General features: G+C 35.8%; 2 protein-coding genes across 2 annotated transcripts in view; one reads left to right on the forward strand and one right to left on the reverse strand.

Moving 5' to 3' along the window:
• Positions 1-9,188, reverse strand: part of LOC117330056 — a 50,712-nt gene extending 41,524 nt beyond the window's left edge. The window contains exons 1-5 of the mRNA XM_033888275.1: positions 9,040-9,188; positions 3,796-3,871; positions 3,469-3,572; positions 2,943-3,170; positions 2,423-2,644 (exon numbers count right to left, since the gene is read on the reverse strand). Of these exons, the coding sequence (XP_033744166.1) occupies positions 2,423-2,644; positions 2,943-3,170; positions 3,469-3,572; positions 3,796-3,871 (630 nt within the window). The 5' untranslated portion in view covers positions 9,040-9,188. The remainder of the gene's footprint in view (positions 1-2,422; positions 2,645-2,942; positions 3,171-3,468; positions 3,573-3,795; positions 3,872-9,039) is intronic.
• Positions 9,189-9,355: 167 nt separating this feature from the next.
• On the forward strand, positions 9,356-22,470 carry LOC117329083 (protein mono-ADP-ribosyltransferase PARP14-like). The gene is made up of 10 exons (XM_033886796.1): positions 9,356-9,706; positions 11,399-11,484; positions 12,606-12,842; positions 13,698-13,919; positions 14,497-14,548; positions 15,660-15,751; positions 16,519-16,752; positions 19,187-19,420; positions 20,521-21,313; positions 22,067-22,470. The coding sequence occupies exons 1-10, from the start codon at positions 9,682-9,684 to the stop codon at positions 22,318-22,320; spliced, it is 2,229 nt and encodes a 742-aa protein (XP_033742687.1). The 5' UTR covers positions 9,356-9,681; the 3' UTR covers positions 22,321-22,470.
• Positions 22,471-23,221: the final 751 nt, after the last annotated feature.

A 23,221-nucleotide genomic window follows, 5' to 3' on the forward strand; every position in this document is an offset into this window, starting at 1 on the left:
CAAAGACATCAGCATGTCTGACAACAATAGAAATATCAAAGACATCAGCATGTCTGACAACAATAGAAATATCAAAGACATCAGCATGTCTGCCAACAATAGAAATATCAAAGACATCAGCATGTCTGACAACAATAGAAAAATCAAAGACATCAGCAAGTCTGCCAACAATAGAAAAATCAAAGACATCTGCATGTCTGACAACAATAGAAATATCAAAGACATCAGCATGTCTGACAACAATAGAAATATTAAAGACATCATTATGTCTGACAACAATAGAAATATTAAAGACATCATTATGTCTGCCAACAATAGAAAAATCAAAGACATCTGCATGTCTGACAACAATAGAAATATCAAAGACATCAGCATGTCTGACAACAATAGAAATATCAAAGACATCAGCATGTCTGACAACAATAGAAATATCAAAGACATCAGCATGTCTGTCAACAATAGAAATATCAAAGACATCAGCATGTCTGACAACAATAGAAATATCAAAGACATCAGCATGTCTGACAACAATAGAAATATCAAAGACATCAGCATGTCTGACAACAATAGAAATATCAAAGACATCAGCATGTCTGACAACAATAGAAATATTAAAGACATCAGCATGTCTGACAACAATAGAAATATTAAAGACATCAGCATGTCTGACAACAATAGAAATATCAAAGACATCAGCATGTCTGACAACAATAGAAAAATCAAAGACATCAGCATGTCTGACAACAATAGAAAAATCAAAGACATCAGCATGTCTGACAACAATAGAAATATTCAAAGACATCAGCATGTCTGACAACAATAGAAATATTAAAGACATCATTATGTCTGACAACAATAGAAATATCAAAGACATCAGCATGTCTGCCAACAATAGAAATATTAAAGACATCATTATGTCTGACAACAATAGAAATATCAAAGACATCAGCATGTCTGACAACAATAGAAAAATAAAAGACATCAGCATGTCTGCCAACAATAGAAAATTCAAAGACATCAGCATGTCTGACAACAATAGAAATATTAAAGACATCATTATGTCTGACAACAATAGAAATATCAAAGACATCAGCATGTCTGACAACAATAGAAAAATCAAAGACATCAGCATGTCTGCCAACAATAGAAAAATCAAAGACATCTGCATGTCTGACAACAATAGAAATATCAAAGACATCAGCATGTCTGACAATAGAAAAATCAAAGACATCAGCATGTCTGTCAACAATAGAAATATCAAAGACATCAGCATGTCTGACAACAATAGAAATATCAAAGACATCAGCATGTCTGACAACAATAGAAATATCAAAGACATCAGCATGTCTGACAACAATAGAAATATCAAAGACATCAGCATGTCTGACAACAATAGAAAATTCAAAGACATCAGCATGTCTGACAACAATAGAAATATTAAAGACATCATTATGTCTGACAACAATAGAAATATCAAAGACATCAGCATGTCTGCCAACAATAGAAATATTAAAGACATCATTATGTCTGACAACAATAGAAATATCAAAGACATCATTATGTCTGACAACAATAGAAATATCAAAGACATCAGCATGTCTGACAACAATAGAAAAATCAAAGACATCAGCATGTCTGCCAACAATAGAAAAATCAAAGACATCAGCATGTCTGTCAACAATAGAAATATCAAAGACATCAGCATGTCTGACAATATTAGAAATATCGAAGACATCAGCATGTCTGACAACAATAGAAATATCAAAGACATCAGCATGTCTGCCAACAGCTAAAATCATTCAATAAGCTTGCATGTTCAGAGAACATATCTTAATAGCTCTGATGAATTGATCTCAACTGAGACCAGTCATTTTTTCTCAATTTTCAATTTAATTCTGCAATCTACACTATGCAGTTAGATTGACATATCAAACTATTCGTTGAGCTGCCAACATAACTAAATGTATCTATATTTTTATAGTGGTAAGAAAATTCTCTCAAAGGCCTTGGATTCCAAACAGTGAAATGGCTGGCATTTAGTCAGCATGTACAATATGTCACATTCTAATGGTTTTACAATATCAATGTTGCTTATGATTACTTTTGTAAGAATATTAGGAGAGAGTTTAATCACCCAAGTATTCTGTATACAGAGGCTCCCAGGACAAAAATAAATTAGCACAGCCTCATTCTGGACAGTTTATTTTTCTGTCTGAGATTACAAAGCACAAATGGTAGAATTATCAATGAACCCTACATGGTGGTATTTTGTTAATTGAGAGATTTCCTGATTATTTGGCCTGAACGTCCTGGACATTTTAAATTTGAATCACCTACACTCACTCTTCTACTCAGAAATTATCTTTCCTAGATATTTCCTTGAAAACAGTTCTTACTTTCTACCGATGGGACAAATACTGACCTTCAGCGTTGCCTTGTCTTTTTCGTAGATAACAATTCTGATGTCTTTCAGGGATGTGTCTTGATTTGATTTGACAAACTTCCTGATACACTCACATGCATTCTTGGCTGCAATGTCCTTGGGGAAGGTCAAGAAGCCTGTGGTGAGACCAGGGATGGCAATAGACTCCAGATCATTGTCACTGGCTGTCTGAAGGCACTTTGTCACAAAGTCTATATGTACCTATCCATAAGATAATGTACAATTATAATGGGTATTATAATTCTAATTCTAATAAGCTTCACATGCAATTCAAACTCAAGAAAAGGTAAACTTGAAAAAGTGTTTGATTTAATAAGAATTCACATAACAATTTTTTTTCAATAGATTTTACACTTTTATTATTTCACCCAAAACACCAAAAAGTATCATGAAATTACTGAGCAATCAGAGGTCATGGCCCTGGCAAGAATACAGGATGGTTCAGACAAAGAGGATCATTAGCCAATATTTGACAAGCAACATTTTTATATTGAGGTACCTGTGCTGCATTATTTGTGCCCCACTTGACAAGTGACCCATGGTAGATGTAATCACACGATAGGTTACCCGCCCCTGTTACAGCTAAGTCACCAACAGTGATGCCTTCAGGATAGCTCTGTCGACATTCTGTCTGTAGACTGTCACCAGCCTCCTTCAGCAGAACCTTGGAAGCTGTGCCTTTTGTGAGGTCAAGGTCAGTTGATGTGCTATTTACAATCACATCCACCTGTCAAATAAGATACATGAAACATTCAAAACTTATGATTTAGATTCATTCCATTAAAATTGTAAAAAATAAGTTAATATTCCATTTAAATTGATGAGATCAGTTCATTCAATTAAAACTGATGAATCAAGACTCTTTACCAAACATAATTTAAAACTGACAAAATTGATTATTGATACTCGGTCCAATTCTTCAACTAACCACATGATGCTTTCCCTAATTTCACAGATAGTAAAGTATTAATGTTTTTACAGAAAATTTTCTTCTCATCATGAATCAAAGAAAATCCATATCATACAGTTTCCTTGGCGATGTTTCCTTTCACAACTCTGATCAACACACCATCCACAAGAAGTGTGACAGTTGTCTCCCCTGAAGTGTCATCAGGTGGACCTTCCTCACCTGTTAACAGGGAACATTTATTGCGTGTAACATGGAAATAATTCCCACGGGTGTATGTACAACACTGATGCCACCTATACACAAACACAATGTTTGAACTATCAATTAAATTTTAACATGATACATGTATAGATTCAGAACACTATACATTTATATAAAAACAGATATTTCTCTCTTTAAAATCTAAAATATAACAAATCCACTGTTTTCTTTATAAACTTACCTGATGTAAACCCAAGGTTTAAGTCACTATTGTTCAGTTCACTGTCACTGTCAGATGATGATGACATATCCGACATCTGTGAATATTAAGGTAGCACACTACAGTAGGACAGCCTGGCCATGGGCGATTTTTTTGTTAAGCAAATAACTCCTGTAATATGATATGCATAAAAAATGAAAAAAATAAATGTACACTATAATTGGTATATTCAGTATGAAGTAGTACATACAGTCTTCACATTTGTTAAAACAAAACTTAAAAAATTGGTTCCGGGTTTTCCGAAAGTGTGTTTACACAAGAAATTTAGTTTTGCCTACAGCGAAAAATGGAAGCCCACAGTAAAGGTAAGCTAGCAGGAAAACTTAACTTACAACATATGTCAAAACAAGATTAATTCTTTCTTTAGGATAGAGATATTTAATTTCAAATAGGTTTCGGAAAAAAAATTGTGTAAAGAATTGTCATTTTGGGTCAAATATCAAATATCAAGATATTTGCATACCAAATATGGTATTCACAGCTCTAAAAATCACAGAAAATATGTTTGCTTATCCTTCAGAGCTGTATTAAAATTGCAAATGTTGTAAATATTACAAATAGATATACTTTATTAGAAGTATATGTAGGGTTAACTGGCAATGTTCACATATCTAAAACATGTGCCATATTTTTCAGAATTGGGCATTTTTACTGTACACTGCTACCTGAAACAAACAGGCTGACAGAGGGAGCTTGATTATTGTGTCTTCAACTAAAATAGATGATCATGGGGGATCATAAAGGACCATTGAGGTCCATAGACAACAATAGAGGATCATGGGGGATCATAAAGGGTCGTTGAGGTCCATAGACAATAATAGAGGACCATGGGGGATCATAAAGGGCTGTTGAGGTACATAGACAACAATAGAGGACCATGAGGGATCATAAAGGCACCATTGAGGTCCATAGACAACAATAGAGGATCATGAGGGATCATAAAGGCACCATTGAGGTCCATAGACAACAAAAGAGGACCATGAGGGATCATAAAGGATCATTGAGGTCCATAGACAACAAAAGAGGACCATGAGGGATCATAAAGGATCATTGAGGTCCATAGACAACAATAGAGGACCATGAGGGATCATAAAGGCACCATTGAGGTCCATAGACAACAAAAGAGGACCATGAGGGATCATAAAGGATCATTGAGGTCCATAGACAACAATAGAGGACCATGAGGGATCATAAAGGACTATTGAGGTACATAGACAATAATAGAGGACCATGAGGGATCATAAAGGCACCATTGAGGTCCATAGACAACAAAAGAGGACCATGAGGGATCATAAAGGATCATTGAGGTCCATAGACAACAATAGAGGACCATGAGGGATCATAAAGGACTATTGAGGTACATAGACAACAATAGAGGACCATGAGGGATCATAAAGGACCATTGAGGTCCATAGACAATAATAGAGGACCATGAGGGATCATAAAGGATCATTGAGGTCCATAGACAACAATAGAGGACCATGAGGGATCATAAAGGACTATTGAGGTCCATAGACAACAATTGAGGACCATGGGGGATCATAAAGGCACCATTGAGGTTCATAGACAACAAAAGAGTATCATGGGGGATCATAAAGGACCATTGAGGTTCATAGACAACCATTGAGGACCATGGGGGATCATAAAGGGCTGTTGAGGTCCATAGACAATAATAGAGGACCATGAGGGATCATAAAGGACCATTGAGGTCCATAGACAACAATAGAAGACCATGAGGGATCATAAAGGCACCATTGAGGTTCATAGACAACAATATAGGACAATGGGGGATCATAGATGACCATTGAGGTCCATAGACAACAATAGAGGACCATGAGGGATCATAAAGGCACCGTTGAGGTGCATAGACAATAATAGAGGATCATGGGGATCATAAAGGCACCATTGAGGTCCATAGACAACAAAAGAGTATCATGGGGGATCATAAAGGACCATTGAGGTTCATAGACAACCATTGAGGACCATGGGGGATCATAAAGGGCCGTTGAGGTCCATAGACAACAAAAGAGGACCATAAGGGATAATAAAGGCACCATTGAAGTCCATAGACAACAATAGAAGACCATGAGGGATCATAAAGGCACCATTGAGGTTCATAGACAACAATATAGGACAATGGGGGATCATAAAGGCACCATTGAGGTCCATAGACAACAATAGAGGATCATGAGGGATCATAAAGGCACCATTGAGGTCCATAGACAACAAAAGAGGACCATGAGGGATCATAAAGGATCATTGAGGTCCATAGACAACAATAGAGGACCATGAGGGATCATAAAGGACTATTGAGGTACATAGACAACAATATAGGACCATGAGGGATCATAAAGGCACCATTGAGGTACATAGACAACAATAGAGGACCATGGGGGATCATAAAGGCACCATTGAGGTCCATAGACAACAATAGAAGACCATGAGGGATCATAAAGGACTATTGAGGTCCATAGACAACAATAGAGTACCATTAAGGATCATACTGGACTATTTAAGTCCATAGACAATAATAAAGGATCATGAGGGATCATAAAGGCACCATTGAGGTCCATAGACAACAATAGAGGACCATGAGGGATCATAGAGGACCATTGAGGTCCATAGACAACAATAGAGGACCATGAGGGATCATAAAGGCACCGTTGAGGTGCATAGACAATAATAGAGGATCATGGGGATCATAAAGGCACCATTGAGGTCCATAGACAACAAAAGAGTATCATGGGGGATCATAAAGGATCATTGAGGTTCATAGACAACCATTGAGGACCATGGGGGATCATAAAGGGCCGTTGAGGTCCATAGACAATAATAGAGGACCATGGGGGATCATAAAGGGCTGTTGAGGTCCATAGACAATAATAGAGGACCATGAGGGATCATAAAGGCACCATTGAGGTTCATAGACAACAATATAGGACAATGGGGGATCATAGATGACCATTGAGGTCCATAGACAACAATAGAGGACCATGAGGGATCATAAAGGCACCATTGAGGTTCATAGACAACAATATAGGACAATGGGGGATCATAGATGACCATTGAGGTCCATAGACAACAATAGAGGACCATGAGGGATCATAAAGGCACCGTTGAGGTGCATAGACAATAATAGAGGATCATGGGGATCATAAAGGCACCATTGAGGTCCATAGACAACAAAAGAGTATCATGGGGGATCATAAAGGACCATTGAGGTTCATAGACAACCATTGAGGACCATGGGGGATCATAAAGGGCCGTTGAGGTCCATAGACAACAAAAGAGGACCATAAGGGATAATAAAGGCATCGTTGAGGTCCATAGACAACATTAGAGGATCATGAGGGATCATAAAGGCACCATTGAGGTCCATAGACAACAATAGAAGACCATGAGGGATCATAAAGGCACCATTGAGGTTCATAGACAACAATATAGGACAATGGGGGATCATAAAGGCACCATTGAGGTCCATAGACAACAATAGAGGATCATGAGGGATCATAAAGGCACCATTGAGGTCCATAGACAACAAAAGAGGACCATGAGGGATCATAAAGGATCATTGAGGTCCATAGACAACAATAGAGGACCATGAGGGATCATAAAGGACTATTGAGGTACATAGACAACAATAGAGGACCATGAGGGATCATAAAGGCACCATTGAGGTACATAGACAACAATAGAGGACCATGGGGGATCATTAAGGCACCATTGAGGTACATAGACAATAATAGAGGACCATGAGGGATCATATAGGACCATTGAAGTCCATAGACAACAATAGAAGACCATGAGGGATCATTAAGGCACCATTGAGGTTCATAGACAACAATATAGGACAATGGGGGATCATAAAGGCACCATTGAGGTCCATAGACAACAATAGAGGATCATGAGGGATCATAAAGGCACCATTGAGGTCCATAGACAACAAAAGAGGACCATGAGGGATCATAAAGGATCATTGAGGTCCATAGACAACAAAAGAGGACCATGAGGGATCATAAAGGACCATTGTGGTCCATAGACAATAATAAAGGATCATGAGGGATCATAAAGGACCATTGAGGTCCATAGACAACAATAGAGGACCATGAGGGATCATAAAGGCACCATTGAGGTCCATAGACAACAATAGAGGACCATGAGGGATCATAAAGGCACCATTGAGGTACATAGACAACAATAGAGGATCATGAGGGATCATAAAGGCACCATTGAGGTCCATAGACAACAATAGAGGACCATGAGGGATCATAAAGGCACCATTGAGGTACATAGACAACAATAGAGGACCATGAGGGATCATAAAGGACTATTAAGGTCCACAGACAACATTAGAGTACCATTAGGGATCATAAAGGATCATTGAGGTCCATAGACAACAATAGAGGACAATGAGGGATCATAAAGGCATCGTTGAGGTCCATAGACAATAATAGAGGACCATGGGGGATCATAAAGGCACCATTGAGGTCCATAGACAACAACAGAGGACCATGGGGTTAATAAAAAAAAATGAAGACCATAGAAAACCATAAATGATTATGGAGGATCATAGAGGAAAACAAGGAGAACAGAGGATCATGGAGGGATCATGGAGGGCCATGGAAGACCCTTGAGGACAATATAGGCCACACAGCATTAAACAAGACCAACAAAGAATTAATAAATGTGTAGTGTCCTTCCAATTCTCTTACATTTGTGAACCGAGCTCAGTCAGTGAAGATGATTTAGCACCAACCTATGGATCAGACCCATGCTGGATATAGTTACAAGACTTTTGGTATAGTCACTTTTATGTAAAACCAATAAAGTTAACCAAAACCTCTGTGGATCATTTAAGAAAGAATGTGGTTTTGTACCATGTGACCACTAATTAATGGCCCTGGGGTTATACCTCCCATCAGCATCATGTACTGATCTGAGGTCTGAGGATCATTTTGATTTTTTAAACCTTAATTTATTTAAACCAAATTGAGGCATTAATTAAATTAAGCTACTAATTAGAATCAACAGCTTCAAAATATGATTTGAGGATAAGATCATTTGTAATCTTAACCCTGCCCTATTACTCTAGCCATTGTCTATATATATTTTTTAAAATTTACCATTCTTAATTTCTCACTGTTTACATTGGCAAGAATAAGAAACACAAATTTTCGTAAGGCATGATTAACATTTGTATCTTACCTTAATTTGGAGAGGGTGTCATGTTCATAGTATAACAATACCTCTCCTTCTTCTACACCCTACCCACAGTCTACATTTGACTCCATTTTGATCACCTAGCTGTGTCAACACGTAATCTAGGCCGAAATTCTTCACATAGACATATTTTTCTTTCAAAACGAAAGTAGAAATTTACAATAAAAAGATAACATTTAATAATTAAGTATAGTATAACTATATTTGTCTCCGATTCATTTAACTCCAAATCAATCACATGTGATCGGTTCATTTGCCAGGTGTCGTCGTTACTTTTTTTGTTTTCAAAACGAAAGTAGAAACTCCCAATGAAAATTTAAACGTTCATGCATTTAGTGTGTTGGTACATTTCCGTAGAATAATGATTTTAATTGGTCTCAGTGTATTATCAACGGATGAAATTGGTATTTGCTTACCTTGTTTATCAAATCAGGAATAATTACTGGTCATCGCCAGCCAGGTAGTACAGGTAACGTAAGTACGTACGCTTTTAGGCCCACCAGATGTCAACTTCCTTCTTCAAAGCGTGTCGAATACACAGATACGCTGAAGGGATGAGTGGTTAAACCAGAGTTTTGGCCTAATTATAAGAAGCATTACTGATGTCACAGTCAAGGAGTAAAGAAGATGGCAGTGAATCGAAGGGATATGTGTAAGTGTTTTACCAACAGGTACAGGACCAATCGCTTGTAGCCCTAAAACCGGGAAGTGTATTGATCAGTAGGAGTTGATTTTACATATACATTTTGTATATATACATTGGGGAGTTACAGTCTGCCTTGATAACTAGGACCTACAGCCTACCTTGATACCTAGGAGTTACAGCCTACCTTGATAACTAGGAGTTACAGCCTACCTTGATAACTAGGAGTTACAGCCTACCTTGATAACTAGGAGTTACAGCCTACCTTGATAACTAGGAGTTACAGCCTACCTTGATAACTAGGAGTTACAGTCTACCTTGATAACTACGAGTTACAGCCTACCTTGATAACTACGGGTTACAGCCTACCTTGATAACTAGGAGATACAGCCTACCTTGATAACTAGGAATTACAGCTTACCTTGATAACTATGCCCTACAGCCTACCTTGATAACTAGGAGTTACAGCCTACCTTGATAACTAGGAGTTACAGCCTACCTTGATAACTAGGAGTTACAGCCTACCTTGATACCTAGGAGTTACAGCCTACCTTGATAACTAGGAGATACAGTTTACCTTGATAACTAGGAGTTACAGCCTACCTTGATACCTAGGAGTTACAGCCTACCTTGATAACTAGGAGTTACAGCCTACCTTGATAACTAGGAGTTACTATAAATACATACATTTATGGTGTAATGAATATATCAATACACTTTCCAATCATTGTTGTGTGTTAGACATTCCACAGCTGAACCTGTATATATGTAAACATGAAATCTACTCTATTGCTGTATTATGTGTTTACTCTGAACTGATGAGCTAACTAGCTTGAAAACTACATATACTACATGTAGGTAAAGCATATACATATTTGAGAAGTTAAAGTCTACATATATCTTAATTAATTGATAACTACACAATTGTGCTGTTAAAATCTTTAAACAACTTCTCAATATACCCAAGAAGTACAAGGTCATACTTTTTTTGTCAGTAGCATACTGGAATGAAGGGTTACCATTTAAGATTGTTCAAATATATGATCTTAACTTACTTTTAATGTTTCATTGGTCAAACATGTTAAAATCTTTAATCAACTGTTTCTTATTTACAAAGAGGCCCAGAGTAATGATATTGGTCAGATAGCATGTAGACTTTAAAAATGGGCTATTAGGATCATAGAGGATCATAAAGGATCATAAAGGATCATTGAGGTTAATAGACAACAATAGAGGACCATAGAGGTCCATAAAGGAAAATAGAGGACAACAGAGGATCAAAGAGGATCATTAAGGACCATTTAGGTCCATAGAGGAAACACAAGATCATAGTGGACATGATAGGGAATCGAGGACCAAAAATGATGAAAGTGGATCATAGAGGATCATAAAGGGCCATTAAGGTCCATAGAGGAAAAAAGTGGACCATTGGGGACCATGTACAATAGAGGACAACAGAGGATAAAGAATCATAGAGGACCATGATAGACCCTAGAGGAGTCCACAGTGAGGATTGCCTTGTTTACAGTAACCACTGTGGTCTGTAGGTCCAAATGAATCCACTCAAAGGTTGTTTGATAAAACATCTCCGGTAATAAAACTGAGATCACATGTTCTTTAGTATATGACAAACATTGCCGTTGATGACATTAAACACTAAATACTAGGTAATGTCTTTTTCTGTATTGTTTCTTTTTGTAGGTCCCTCAGCTGATGATAGGGATGTGGTACAGAGGCTGGGAAACATACGATTGACAATGAGGAAAGGACTTCTACAGCAGGAAAAGGTAGCACAGAAATTTTGGAAATGCATATAAAAGAAAACAACATTGTTTTCGATATATATTAATTTACCTTCATGAAGGGAAAGAGAGCTGATTTTTAGGCCTATATGCCTAATTTTAAGGTCATATAGAGGTTGAAGGTTGAATTTAAATTCTTTATCTGGGATATTATAGCACCTGACTCACCATGTAGTTTATGCTACTTGATGTGTATAAAGTAGGATGGCAAGATGGTGTATTGCTCAAAACTTTTGTCTGAAGATGGACCCCTGTGAACTGTGACCATAATTGAGCATAGTTGCGCCTAATTTCCATGTTATGCCTCAGACATAACCATGGTTACCTCAGACATAACCATGGTTACCTCAGACATAACCATGGTTACCTCAAACATAACCATGGTTACCTCAGACATAACCATAGTTATACCTCAGACTTAACCATGGTTATACCTCAATGATCAGACATAACCATGGTTATACCTCAGACATAACCATGGTTATACCTCAATGATCAGACATAACCATGGTTATACCTCAGACATAACCATGGTTATACCTCAATGATCAGACATAACCATGGTTATACCTCAGACTTAACCATGGTTATACCTCAATGATCAGACATAACCATGGTTAAACCCCCTGTGTTAAGTAATCCAGTTTATATAGGACCCCTATTGGTATAATTTTTTGAACTATCATTTTATACACGTTTGACTAAAATATGTTTCCCTTTAGTCCTATTTATGATGTGTCTAACTGCACGTTCTAGTTGTAATAACTTAATACAATTTTTCTTAGCATTAATCCATTAGAGAAGTTTTTACTGTTTTAATTTTACAGTTGGTGTAGCTGCTTCAGGTTAACTGACAAAGAATCGAAAATTTGAAGTGGATATACAGTTTAGTTTATAACATGTCATCACCGGAAACCCACGAGATACCGCTCTTACGTTTGTATCACTAACGTAGAGTAACGATGAGCTGTGTGTCGTTGGTTCCTGACGATGATAACATGTTAGCTACAATAAAACATTATTTTTGTGTCTTCCTGTCAAGGATTTATATCAGTCATATCTCCATTGTGGTTTGTCATCAATAACTTCTACTCTGTATTTTTCAGGCAGATGTAATAGTTACAAATTCCTCGGGAAATCTCAATCTAAAGGCTGGTAGAACCACACAGGCACTGTTAGAGGCTGCCGGGGACACACTACAGGAACAGTGTAATAAAAATTACCCACAAGGCATCAGGCCTGGGGAGGTTGCAGAGACAAACGGAGGCAATCTTGATTGTCAATATGTTTTTTATTGTTTCATGACATCATGGGATGATGCAGAGAGAGCTGCCTCACGAGGAGTATGTATCTGTGATGTGTCTAATTCATTATTTGATAATATACTGGTAGCAACATTAATTTAGAGGGTTAAAGTGATTTTAAAGCTTTTTTAAGGAGACTGAAATCATTAACAATCAACAGTGTGCTAAGTAAAAAAGACAACACATTAACAATCAACAGTGTGCTAAGTAAAAAAAGACAACACATTAACAATTAATCAACAGTGTGCTAAGTAAAAAAAGACAACACATTAACAATCAACAGTGTGCTAAGTAAAAAAGACAACACATTAACAATCAACAGTGTGCTAAGTAAAAAAAGACAACACATTAACAATCAACAGTGTGCCAAGTAAAAAAAGACAACACATTAACAATCAACAGTGTGCCAAGTAAAAAAAGACAACACATTTTATGATTGATGTAATGAATATATCTTACTGTCAGTATAGAGAAATTAAAACCCCTTCAAATAATCTGTATAAACCAGACTCTGTTGCATCACATTCATACTTATACTTATAGTAATTATTAATGGAATTTCATTTCCTCAATTTAAACCCATTTTTAAGATTATTAACAGAAACAAAGTGTGTTTGATAGTAGGTCAGAGATTGAGACTTCAATGTAGATCACACTGCACTAACTAATGTATGTAAACAGCCAATCACCATGCAATTCAGGATGTCTTAGTTTAAAGTTAAAATGCCTACAGAGCCTTTTTTGTCAATATGTAACCATGAATTATCCATTTTTATATGAGTATAAAACTATATTTTTATGAAGGATTTTTTTTTTTTTGGTTTGTTTATGTAACAAAATAACTTCTCTAATCTAAATTCCATGTCTTCATGTTCACAATGTGATGTTTTTCAGGTTTTTTGTAAATGTATGAAAACCTGCCTAAACATGGCGGATTCCAATGGGGTGTGTTCTATGGTTTTCCCGGCCCTGGGGACAGGACTGTTGAAATTCCCAGTGGAGGAGATTTATAACCTAGTGGTGCTGTGTGTCTTAGATTTCTCCAGATCAAAACCACAGTCTACACTTACTGATATAACTATGGTGGTCCATCCCAACGATGATGAGATATTAAAAGTAAGTGACATCCGCAGAAATAGTAATGTTCAAATGTTACAGTAATTCATAGATAATGAATTTGTATTGAGAATTATAGCTGTATACTTCTTTATCCATTATATTATATTTTCCAAATGATTACACTGTGGTCATGTGATATGTGTTATGGAGATATTTGGGGAAGAGTTCTAGCTATATGGACATCATTCTTGGTTGACTTTCACTTTCGCTAGTCTCTGCACCCCTGGATGTGCCTAGGCAAAATTTAAGTCACAATTGACTAGCTACCATGTATGACTTGTGTCTGGGTAAAAAAAAACAACTAATCACGAAGCTGATATCTTTCTTTTGAAGATCATAGAGGAACAACAATCAAGTAAAGGTATTGTGACCTTGAGGTGTGTTTGATGTACATCAAAGACTCCCAGACAGTAAAAGTGAACTTAAACACCTGGAGTATTAAGGATGCATAGACATATTTTATCTCTAAATGACACTGTAAAGTATAAGGGTTGATTACATGTAAAATAAAGGACAGGATGTCGGAATTCAATCTAATTTACTATGTTTTTGATGAGATGGTTCCCTTTTTTAGGGATTTCGTGAAGAAAATAAAAAGTTGCTGAGGAAGCCAAAAGATTGTGCAGGTAAGTAAGTACAGGATAATTGTCAATTAGAACACTTCTCTCAAACCACAGATATAAATTGGGTCAAATTCAAAAACAATGACTACAACCAATACCCAAGAAGTATGGAGTGTTTGAACTTTAATTATCTCATCTCAGAACACATGTATGGAAATTTAGGGACTACCGCCCAGTATACAAAGTATCCAACTAATGGACCTCAGTTGGTGGACTCTATTCCGACCCAGAGCAGTTTTTTTCTCTAAGAAAGCTGAGATCGGACCATTCTATGATGTTGTGGTCGAGTCTATGGAGAAGACACTTTCTCCCTATTGTAGTGGACAGCATTTAATAGCCTCTTATTTAGTGAGGTAGCTTCCAGCTTCACATACCACAAGAAGACTTTGTCTGAAAATGACTCAAAGGGCAATAAATCTCACAAACAGACACTTTAGATTGATAAAAAATCAGCAAACATGGAAAAAATAGGATATAGTAATTGTTCTAGATCTCCAAGGGTCACAGAATGCACATATTTCACCAAACTTGGCACCAAAAGGCCTTACCAGGAACAAGGGCAAAATCTACCAATGAATCTGTCTCATTTTAAACTCCCGTGTGTATATTTTAATGATATGGCTCAGAATATACATTTATGCTGAATAACGGGATACTAACATGCCAATGAAAATTGGGTGGGGTCATAAGATCATAGCATCCACAACCCAGAAAATATGTCTCTGAAACTCATTTCCCCAATGGTAATGTCTTTATCAAATTTTATCAATAGATGTTTCTTAAGTGATGAAGCTTAGAATGATGATCAAGAAAGGAATATTTTTATAGGGTGTTACTGATACCCGACAATTTTGCAATACTGTTTATATAAAACTTCTTTTTGTACTTGTAGAAAAGACCAGGATGTTTTTAAAACTGATTATATACCCACCATTTGAGGACGATTCCTTCACTGTATATTATACAACAGTATGATTGTATCCCTCATAGATCACGACAGTTAAAGGTCCATTATGGTTCTCACAGGTGAATTCTAACAAATGAAGACTTTTGAGTCAACCTTAAAATGTAATTTAAATTTTTGTTTTTTATTTGTTTTTATTTCATTTTGAAGAGACCAAAGGTGATCTTGAACAGAGGAGTGAAAAGATACAGATTGGACGAACTTGCGTTGCTATAGTAACAGGATCCATTGTAGAACAACAGGTATGTGACCTTGACCTACTGGTGACCTTGAAAACTTTTTTTATCCCTTCAGATATCTCATAGAGTTAAACAACGAAATTCAAACGACAAAATAATTTTATAGTCTGCTAATGCAAAAAAGTCTTTGCTCTATGCTCTGAGTGCAAAAAAAAAAAAAAAAAAATGACAACATAATATAAATACCTGTAACGGGGGAAAATCATGCTTGATACTTCAATTAAAAAATCAAATTTGGATTATTGCACAGTGTATTTGTAACCCTGGTACAAAGATGTCTGTCACAATAATAACCAGTTATGCATTATATAATTGAATTGAACTGTGCATGTTGATTACATCACAAACGAGGTTTTGTCAACAACATTTACTGTACCCACTAATAATTCATGTTATAGAGTATCATGCTATGAAATGGGTCAAATCAACTAGGCCAAACAAAACAATATCTGTAGGTAAGATTTCATGGTAAAGAAATCTACCAATTTTATTAGTTCCTATTCTGACAAAACTTAGACCCCTACCAGTGAATTATTACAGTTTGATAACTAGCAGGGCTTGTAGGGGACATCAATACTCAGTTTGCTTGTTCTTTTTGTGGAGGTTTTTTGTGGGTTTTTTTTCAATATTTGTGTGAGTGATTGATCATGATTTTGACATCAAAAGTTTAGGTTAATATAAAAACATCTAGAGCTATTAAATATATTGAACCAGGAAACAAATAACATTTTTTGTTTTGCCTTAAATCACAAACTTGGATGTAAATTCAGGCAGATGTCCTTGTAAACTTGACCAACAATAAGTTGAGACTAGACAGAGGGTCACTGTCCAGGGCTTTCCTAGATGCTGCAGGTGAAGGACTTCAGACGGAATGTGATACATTTGCTGGTGGTCTGAGTTGTGGGGATATTGCTGTGACCGGTGGCTACTCCCTGCCCTCTGTGAATGTGTTCCACACTACACTGCCTTATTATATGACAAAGGAAAAAGAATCCAACATAGAGGTAGCAGACATTTTTCTCCTGACAACATGTATTCTTTGACAACATTGTAATCTTTGACAACATTGTATTGACAACATTGTAATCATTAACAACATTGTAATCATTGACATTATTGTATTCTTTGACATTATTGTAATCATTGACAACATTGTAATCTTTGACAACATTGTAATCATTGACAACATTGTAATCATTAACAACATTGTAATCTTTCACGACATTGTATTCTTTGACAACATTGTAATCTTTGACAACATTGTATTCTTTGACAACATTGTAATCTTTGACAACATTGTAATCATTGACAACATTGTAATCATTGACAACATTGTAATCTTTGACATTATTGTAATCATTGACAACATTGTATTCTTTGACAACATTGTAATCTTTGACAACATTGTAATCTTTGACATTATTGTAATCATTGACAACATTGTATTCTTTGACAACATTGTAATCATTAACAACATTGTAATCATTAACAACATTGTAATCTTTAACAACATTGTAATCTTTCACGACATTGTATTCTTTGACATTATTGTAATTATTGACAACATTGTAATCATTGACATTATTGTAATTATTGACAACATTGTAATCATTGACATTATTGTAATCTTTGACAACATTGTATTCTTTGACAATATTGTATTGACAACATTATAATCTTTGACAACATTGTATTCTTTGACAATATTGTAATCTTTGACAACATTGTAATCTTTGACAACATTGTAATCTTTGACAACATTGTAATCTTTGACAACATTGTATTCTTTGACAACATTGTATTGACAACATTATAATCTTTGACAACATTGTATTCTTTGACAATATTGTAATCTTTGACAACATTGTAATCTTTGACAATATTGTAATCTTTGACAACATTGTAATCTTTGACAACATTGTAATCTTTGACAACATTGTATTCTTTGACAATATTGTAATCTTTGACAACATTGTAATCTTTGACAACATTGTAATCTTTGACAACATTGTAATCTTTGACAACATTGTAATCTTTGACAACATTGTATTCTTTGACAACATTATAATCTTTGACATTATTGTAATCATTGACAACATTGTATTCTTTGACAACATTGTATTCTTTGACAATATTGTAATCATTAACAACAATGTAATCTTTGACAACATTGTAATTTTTGGCAACATTGTAATCTTTGACAACATTGTAATCTTTGACAACATTGTAATCTTTGACAACATTGTAATCATTGACATTATTGTAATCATTGACAACATTGTAATTTTTGACAACATTGTATTCTTTGATAACATTGTAATCTTTAACAACGTTGTAATATTTGACCAAAGGCAAGTGAGCTTATGCCATGGATAGTGCAGAGTGCTATGCCTGGCAGGCAATCTGTACTTTTTTTCATTTTAACAACTTCTGATCAATATAACCAGATGCACAGATACCTGATTTTATGCCTGTAGCATGCTGAGGTGATGACCTTTGGCCTAGAGATCTGATATTGGGCCAGAGCATGCTGGGGTTAAAGGCTACCAAGTTTGTTGAAAATAACTATTACCTTGACTTACATTCAAAGTCACATGGTTCACTGTCTAAAAATCTTTAAACAGCAATTTGTCAATGACCAAGAGACCTGACATTGGGCCAGCAGTATGCTGGGATCAGGGCTACAAAATTTGTTTAAATGAATGACCCTTAAGCCTATACTCTTATATTGTATGAACTGGTTTTTAGCTAATTAACATCTACATAAATTACTTAGATCAATGTCAAAGTTGTATAAGAAGCAGGTGAGTGATACAGGCTTTAAACTTCACTGACAAAGTTATAAGCCATTCCCATATCAAATGTTAAGACATTTTACCAGACAAATGACTGATGGCCCTGACAAAATTCATTCTACAGCTAGGGTTGCTCTAATGCATACATGTAGCAGATGCTGAATTTGTCTAACATTTCATGCTTCATTTAAAATCAAGTTAAGGAGGTTTGTATCTTCCATATCTAGGCTATACAAACAGTGTACTAGTACTACAGCCATTAAACTTTCAGGTTCTACTGAAAACATGTTGAAGATGCTGAAATTGACCTTCAATTGCACTGTAAACTCACATATTATAGAAGTCCTATTTTTGTGCTGAGGCACCCCGCCAAATTGTACTAGTTGTAGTTGTTGTATATGTGAATGTTGTTTTGTACAACAAAAATTGCGAGTGTACAAATTCAACATCACACTACATGTAATTTGATTAAATTCAATTATGTACTAAAGTTTGAGTCAGTTGAGTATTTTAGACTAACTGTCTACTCTATTTTGTATCAGAGATTATTGTTTAACAATTAATCAGGTTTTATAGAATAGGAGAGATAAAGTATTTTGATTAGTTTTATGATTTAAAGTGTGAAGTGTATGTCCTGCTGTAGGTCCTGACACTAGTGGTTCAGCAATGCCTGATGCAGTTAGAGGATATGAATCTCCGAAGTATTGCTTTTCCCTGTTTTGCCTGTGGTCAGCACCGCTATCCAGACTCTGTTGCAGCGACGACCTTTCTTCAGACTGTTGATGAGTACATCCAGAACAACAATCAAACTTGTGTTGAGGAGATCTCCTTGGTGATATACCCTGGAGGACCATCTCTGTGGAAGGAAGTCTGGCAGGTCAGTGCCTCCTGCTCTTCTAAATCTGATACTTAAATTCATCAAAATTTAAGAGTTTTGCTCCTGATTAGTTACCTTGTTTTTACATCGTACATAAAGGCAACCCAGGAGTTTCAAGAATGAATCTGATAGAAAATATAAAGTAAATCAGTTTAAAAGTTTGTTATTGATGTAATTTTCAATTGAAATGAAATCTTAATTAACTTTTTATACAAAATCCAATAAAGCTGTATGGAAAGTAATGGTAAAGATATCAATGTTGCATCAATTTTAATGGTAAAAGAAGTTACACTTTAGAATACATATGTACGGTAGTAGGTGAAATAACAAAAAAAAAACTATTTTTGATTTCATTTGTCGTGCATTAACCTTGTCCACACCATTTTATGTGAGTGTGAGTATGGGGGGTGGGGGTGGGGGGGTGATATAGATATATTTTTATGGATGTCCGTCTGTCACCCTCAACCACATCCCGATCCATTCATAATCAATTTCATATGTGAAGAAACCCAAAAAAGATTTGGTAACATCAAATTCTAACTTCAAGTTTTACACCTTCTGGTGGTCATTAGTCAAGGTCACCTTTGACCCCTGCTGGGTACAATGTGTCCTGTCTTGTTCTGAATCAATGTCCAAATCAACAGATTTAGTTACTGTTTATATCAAGGTAACATCAAGCTATATTCACATCATCAGCTTCATCCTAAAACCACTTAACAGATTTTGGGGGAACTTGACGAGATGGAAGGCCAAGTTGAAAGCTAAACCAGACATGCAGGGAACCATAGGGAGTTGGCTTTTATTCCTTATCCACTAATATATCTACAGACAATGCCATTTACTTGTTGTAGTCGTACAACTGAAGAAACAATATTCAGAGAATTGAAAAAATTATCCCTTTAGGTTGTTTCCTTTGAGATCAGGTTCCCCATTTTATCTATGTAAAAAATAGACAATAACATTCATTTTGTATGTAAACTATAATAGCAAACTATGACTCCCTCCCCAATAACAAACAGGGGACCTTAGAGACTCTTCAGGTTTCAAACCTATTCATCACAAATGGTTGTGAATTTCATTTCTTCTATCATTTTTTTCAGACATTTGTCAAGGAACTTAAAACTTTAAAGAAAAGACATGTTAAAAGTTCTGACACTGAGGTAAAGCCTGCAGTTCTACCTGGCTGGGGAGCCAGACCAAAGGTGATAGTTAGGCCTGTATATCAGCTGAAGAAAAAACCCAAACATACAGTCATTCCAGTGACTCCAGCTGCTCCGGTACGCGGAACAAAAGAATGGTTCCAATTGAAATACACTGAGGATATTTGTACACCAGATTACTGGGTACACCACAAGGGGGGAACTCCAGTCAAAAAACTCAAACTTTCTCTGGAAGTCTCCCTGAAAAAGGCTTACGTGCTGAAGCAGGTTGATCATAGTACTAGAGATGCTGTTGTCAAACTAGTAAATGAAACTTGGGAAATGGATAAATTTGGAGCGGGTAAAGATGCTAGGGGCTTAGATGAGCTTGGTTATAGTAAAATTGAGGTGAAGGAAGTGCTACGAGTAGAAAACTTGGATCTGTATGAAAAATATGCGACAGAACGACAGAGGATTTTTTCAAAAGCTTCAAAGAAAGGCCAGTCTTTGACCTCAGTCAAAGATAGTAATGGTTCAGATGGAGAAGTTTGTACTTATACCAAAATGAAGCCTTGTTTAAAGAATGAGCTATTTCCTGAGATAAATGAACATTATTTATTCCATGGGACCAAGGAAAACATTATCGAGAAAGTGTTGTCACAGGGCCTGGACAATAGGATGGCTGGGGACAATGCCATGTTTGGTCAAGGTGTTTATGCTGCTGAGAGTTCTACAAAAGCAGATCAGTATGCTGGTTGGTATAAACAATTCTATTGCATGTAATTTTTGAAAGAATCATATTTTATGTAGAACATCAATGGGCGAAGGCAACTTAAATTTGTATAACTGGAATGTCTTTAAACGATTCTTATAATCTCCATTTGGTGCAGAGTGCATTTTAGGAATGATCGGAAACCAAGTTGAAATTTGTAATTATTCATAATATAATGAAGGTAGTCTTCTCAACTTTCATAAGTAGGTAAATGCTTAGTTGTGCATGGTGAATCTTGTGACATGATCAGGAAAACAATATGGTGGACAGGCAGCCATCTTGTATTTTATGGTCAAAGTTTGTTACTGCCGATTCTCAGAAAGTTTTAAAAGGATCTTTTTTGAAATTTCACATCTAGGTTTTTCGTTTGCATATCTGTCTGGTGTGTTTTGCAAATTGATTTGAAACCAAGATGGGAGACAGACAACCATCTTTGCTAGGTGATGTTTGTTATCACTATTTCTTAGAAAAAAACATTGGATTATTCTCATACTTCATGTGTAGGTTGTTCATCCTTCCTAGTTAGTAGAATAAGGTACTGATCAGAAACGAAGATGATTGTTGATTAGTGCTTTCTTAGTCCGTCAAAGGAGACAAAGAACTTTAGGTGATCTCTTTTAGATTTGAAAATAAACTTAAAGAAGATACAAAATTATTATACCTTTTCGATGATTTTTTTCATACTAGTTGAAATTTTGATATTGTGTAAAAAAAATTTCTTGTGTATCTTTATAGATTTCAAAGACAACAGGACTACATCTCCAAAGAAAATGTTTCTGGCAAGAATGTGCCTAGGGGAAGCATATGTATCCAAGACTGCTAACAAGTACAGGCGACCTCCTTGCAAAGAGTGTTTCCAAGACAACTGTGCTCACAAAAAATTTTACGACAGTGTAGTAGGAGATGGGAAGTGGATCTTTCGGGAATTTGTTGTGTACGATCCACGGCAAAGTTACCCAGAATTCCTCATCACATATGTCAGGAAATGATTATATTTTTGTGACAGACATATTATGTACATGACTTATATTTTACTCATATACAAGTGTAATTATTTATTTAGAGTAATTCATATGTTTTTATATTTACATATTGATTTTTAATGTTTATTCACATAAATACATGTTGTTATCTCAATTTTAAGAGTGTTCATTTATATCTTGATTACGATACAATTTATCCTGCAGATAAAAGTTGTTTTTATAACTTTCATACTATTTATACATGTTTGAAATAAACAGTTTTCATCCAATTTATATATAATAGTTTTATCCTATTATAGGTTGCATGACCTTTTCCAATCCTCCTTTGTCCGTTGTTCTTCGTTAGTTTTCACATTTTCATATTTTTAACTCCTAAGCAAATTTTAATGATATTTTGTGATAATTCGTGCACAATTTTGCTCTGTTGCCAAACCAGGTATGTTGTATTGCTGTTTATACATTGTAAGAACTATACCACAACAAAGTTAGGGGGGTATACTGGAATCAGGTTGTCCGTCCGTCCGTCCGTCCGGCCGTCCGGCCGTCTGTAGACGCATTTTGTCCAGACAACTCCTCCTAAACCGATGGGCAAATTCCGATGAAACTTCACACAAATATTAATGATCATGTGTATAGATGTGCATGCCACTTTATTTTTCTCAAAATTATGGTTGCTATGGCAACTGGTCACTATAAACAGGTTTTCCGATAAGAACCATAACTTTAAGTTTGTCCGGACAACTCCTCCTACACTAAATGGCCAATTTCAATGAAACTTCACACAAATATAGAAGACCATGTGTAGATGTGCATGCCACTTTCTTTTTTTTCAAAATTATGGTTGCTATGGCAACTGCTCACTATAAACAGGTTTTCTGATAAGAACCATAACTTTAAGTTTGTCTGG

This window comes from Pecten maximus, chromosome 6 (genome assembly GCF_902652985.1).
Source record: "Pecten maximus chromosome 6, xPecMax1.1, whole genome shotgun sequence".
Taxonomy (NCBI): domain Eukaryota; kingdom Metazoa; phylum Mollusca; class Bivalvia; order Pectinida; family Pectinidae; genus Pecten; species Pecten maximus.

Coding starts and splice junctions, on each gene's coding strand:
- LOC117329083 (XM_033886796.1), top strand. CDS start 9,682: ATGGCAGTGAATCGAAGGGATATGT. Junction 13,920..14,496: donor ACGATGATGAGATATTAAAA/GTAAGTGACATC, acceptor TCCCTTTTTTAG/GGATTTCGTGAAGAAAATAA. Junction 15,752..16,518: donor GATCCATTGTAGAACAACAG/GTATGTGACCTT, acceptor ATGTAAATTCAG/GCAGATGTCCTTGTAAACTT.